We start from the raw sequence: 3685 nt of genomic DNA on the forward strand, positions 1-3685 counted from the left end.
ACCACAAATGAGATCCGGGACTTGCTAGAAACTGAACAGGCCCAAGCATCGGTAGCTACCACAGTACCATCGCCGTCAAATGCGAATCATCCTGTTGTGGTATTGAGACCGGCAAGGTTTCAATATCGTGGACTATTCACCGAGGAACGAAAAGACAGCAAGCGTAACCCGGAGCACCGCGCGTTATCGCAAGGGGAAGATGAAGAGTTGTCCGGTAGGCACGAAGAAGGCTCACAGAGTGAAGACTTCGCATATTTCCTGTCGCACGGCCGGCAGGCTCGCAGTCCGAAAGAATGGACGGATGAAAGTCAATGCGGACAAACGCAGCGGGCGCAGAGTAAGGATTGTGTCTTTGGGTCGGATGGCAAGCATGATTATCACGATGGCTCTGTGTGTCATCGGGTTGATTGTGAGCTGGACGGTGATAGCGATCGCGGTGCGTTAGTGCACGGACCCCGGGAATTGGAACAGCACGCGGACAAGCACGATTGTCACCATGATGACAGTGAAGAAGAAGAAGAAGAAGAAGAAGAAGAAGAAAGAGGAGAAGAAGAAGAAGAAGAAGAAGAAGAAGAAGAAGAAGAAGAAGAAGAAGAAGAAGAAGAAGAAGAAGGAGGAGGAGGAGAAGAAGAAGAAGAAGAAGAAGTCCTTGAGGAAGGAGGCCCCAGCGAAGAAGGCGCTACCGCGGCCGCGCGAGACGAGGTGTCGACATTCATGGCCTTCTTCCCTCCTGAGATAGAGGACATGGTAATCGCCATGACCAACCTCGAGGCGTCCAGACGCAGACCCTCCATACACGGATGGAACCCCATGGGGCGCGTCGAGTTCAGAGCTTACGTAGGGCTGCTGATACTTGCAGGCGTGTACAAGTCGCGAGGTGAGGCGTGTGAGAGCTTGTGGGACTCAGAGAGCGGCAGGCCCGTGTTCAGAGCAGTTATGACGCTCAAGACTTTCCGGGCCTACTCAAGTGCCCTGCGGTTCGATGACCGAGAGACAAGAGAGGCCAGGCGCCTCGATGATCGCGGGAGATACGATAAGGTGGCCCCGATCAGATCGGTGTGGGACGGGTGGTGCGCGCGCTTGCCTGTCATGTATCGTCCTGGACCCGAGGTCACCGTGGACGAGAGACTTGTTCCATATAGAGGTTGGTGACGTGTATAATTTACCGTGGAATTAGGTTTTTTCTTTCGGTCGGTTGGGTTTCTATGTTCTTGCATTGTGTTGACGCGAAAAATACGTTCCGAACACGCTGTCTTTGTTGTGTCATTGTCACCCCGCAGGAAGATGTCCGTTCAGGCAGTACATGCCCAGCAAACCGGCTAGGTATGGGATCAAGATATGGGTGTTATGCGACGCTCGGTCCAGTTATGCGTTGAAAATGCAGCTGTACGCGGGCAAGCCCGACAAGCTCGGTCCCCCTGAAAAGAAGTTGGCCACACGAGTGGTGATGGACCTGACCGAGGGACTCGCGCCTGGACACAACATCACCTGCGACAACTTCTTTACCTCCCGCGAGCTTGCCACAAAGCTCTTCCGAGAAAGAGGTCACACGTTGTTGGGCACTCTTCGAATGAACAGACCCGAGATCCCCAGAGAGTTGCGATGCTCTAAGGGTAGGCCCGTGGGGTCCGCAGAAATCGCCGTGCTTGACGGTGACCCGGACGAAGGGATTCCGTACGCGGTCGTCATGTCCTACGTGCCGAAGAGAAACAAGAACGTGTTGCTCCTCACCACCTGTTCCCGCTACCTAACGTGCTCCCAGTCTCTGCCTCCGCCACGACTGAGCGAAAGCAAACCGCCAATGGTGATACATTACAACCGCACCAAGGGTGGCGTGGACAACCTAGATAAGGTAGCGGGTACGTACAGCTGCAGGAGGAAGACATCTAGGTGGCCGGTGGCCCTTTTCCATAACATGGTGGACGTGGCGGCGTACAATGCGTCCGTGCTCTGGAGGGCCACCCATCTGGACTGGATGTCAGGCAAGCTCAACAAACGAAGGCTGTTCCTCGAGCGGCTGGGCAGAGCGCTGGTTCTACTTATGATCGAGGGCACGCGCCAGCCACCAGGAACGGTCCTTCCCGGTCCTCGGGCTAACCGTGACGAGCCCAGGGATTCCCCTGTCAAGAGGCAGAGGTGTCGCGTTTGTCCCAGGAGCAAGGACGTTAAGACCAAGGCTGTTTGCTGCATCTGTCATGCGCATGTGTGCTCGAGGTGCGCGCTCACCTACTGTCCAACCTGCGCTACGGGGCCCATGCCAGCCGCCAGATGGGAGAGTGTAACATGAGACCCCCGCCCTCCCCCTCCATGTCAACGTTATTTCGGCCGCGTGTCCCGCCCCACCAAGTCTGCATATAAGGAGTTGCGCAGAGGTCTATCTATCTATCTATCTATCTATCTATCTATCTATCTGGTACTGCAGTGGCCAACCATTCCGCGAAGACCATGTGGACCTTCATCAGTGTTTTAGCCTCGCTGTGCCTCGGCTCTTTAGCTTGCGTCGGGTGGTCTGAAGCTGACATGCCCGCAGACCTCCGCTGTAACACCGATTACAACAACAAGATCAGGTGCGAGTTCAATAGAGAGGACCACGGTCGTTGTGCGTTTAACTTCACATACACATCCAGCCGGTTGTCACGCACCTTGGTGGGACTGATGGACAGCTCTTCTACACGTGCTGTTTTCTATCCCGACGACGGCGCAACGTACGTGTTTCAGAGTTTTCAAAAGTACAACGTCGAGGTTGACTGCGAGGGAGTGAAACACAGCGGCGTGTTCAAGCCTGCCTGTGCAATTGTGACGGATGCCCCCACCGTCAGTTGTGACATTGGAAATTGTGTTTTCGTAGCACAACCTCACGAGCGTTTGATCGACGGAAGACATGTCACTTACAAATACCGCATCAGATCCGTCCTCGGGGACTGGGGCGATCTGAGGTCCATCAACGGGCCCGCAACTGGACTTACCGTGGACATCAACGCCGAATGCGATCGTCTCTTGAGCGCACTAACCGTAGACATCACTGACATTCGTATGGAAATCGAGGTCTCCGTGTGGTACACATCCGAAACCGGACACTCTCTGTTGAACACTGGAGCTATCTACAAGAAGTATACCTGGAGCCCTTAAAGTCCATGTAACCAATGTATAAGCAATGTAACAATGTATACTCAATGTGTGTAATCAAAGCAACAATAAAAAACATTGCGATCGCAGACGACAAAGTGTGTGTGTCTTTGTGTTACGATGCAAACTAGTAGTACGCGTATTGCTACATAAGTGTTGTCTGCCAATCCGAAATGTGAAACGGAAAGGCACATGTTTTCCGATCGCCCGACAAGCACAATACACAAGAAACATTAGTAGCGATTGCCAGTGCAACGCTTTCCTTTTTATTTCTCTAAAAAAAAAGTAAACGATTCAATCCAACACAACACAACAATCTATACCAGAGTAAACGGGTTTGGTTCCTAGACAAAAAACTAGCAGACCAGTGGTTTGGTTCCTCGCGATAAACAAAAATGCTTTCTGGGTACTATGTCTGGATGAGCGCAGTCACATGGATCCCATCCCCGCTTGCTGCTTCGGTCAGGTAGCCTTCACCGGTTTTCGGTGCATCCTCGAGCACTCCGGCCTTCGCAACGGTAAACATCATCATATTACCCCGTCAGCCGTCAGCATGGCG

At 53.0% G+C, this 3685-nt stretch overlaps 1 protein-coding gene across 1 annotated transcript; it reads left to right on the top strand.

The window, feature by feature from the left end:
* The first annotated feature begins 714 nt into the window (after positions 1-714).
* Positions 715-2287, top strand: LOC102296805 (piggyBac transposable element-derived protein 4-like). The gene is made up of 2 exons (XM_005928952.1): positions 715-1144; positions 1281-2287. The coding sequence occupies exons 1-2, from the start codon at positions 715-717 to the stop codon at positions 2285-2287; spliced, it is 1437 nt and encodes a 478-aa protein (XP_005929014.1).
* Positions 2288-3685: the final 1398 nt, after the last annotated feature.

The sequence above is a fragment of the Haplochromis burtoni genome, unplaced genomic scaffold, assembly GCF_018398535.1.
Source record: "Haplochromis burtoni strain Fernald_Lab_line unplaced genomic scaffold, NCSU_Asbu1 Contig_117, whole genome shotgun sequence".
NCBI classification, from domain to species: domain Eukaryota; kingdom Metazoa; phylum Chordata; class Actinopteri; order Cichliformes; family Cichlidae; genus Haplochromis; species Haplochromis burtoni.

Bases quoted from the DNA above. Each gene is read 5' to 3' on its own strand.
- LOC102296805 (XM_005928952.1), top strand. From the start codon at position 715: ATGGCCTTCTTCCCTCCTGAGATAGAGGACATGGTAATCGCCATGACC. The intron at 1,145-1,280 runs GTTGGTGACGTG...GTCACCCCGCAG, and splicing joins GAGACTTGTTCCATATAGAG to GAAGATGTCCGTTCAGGCAG.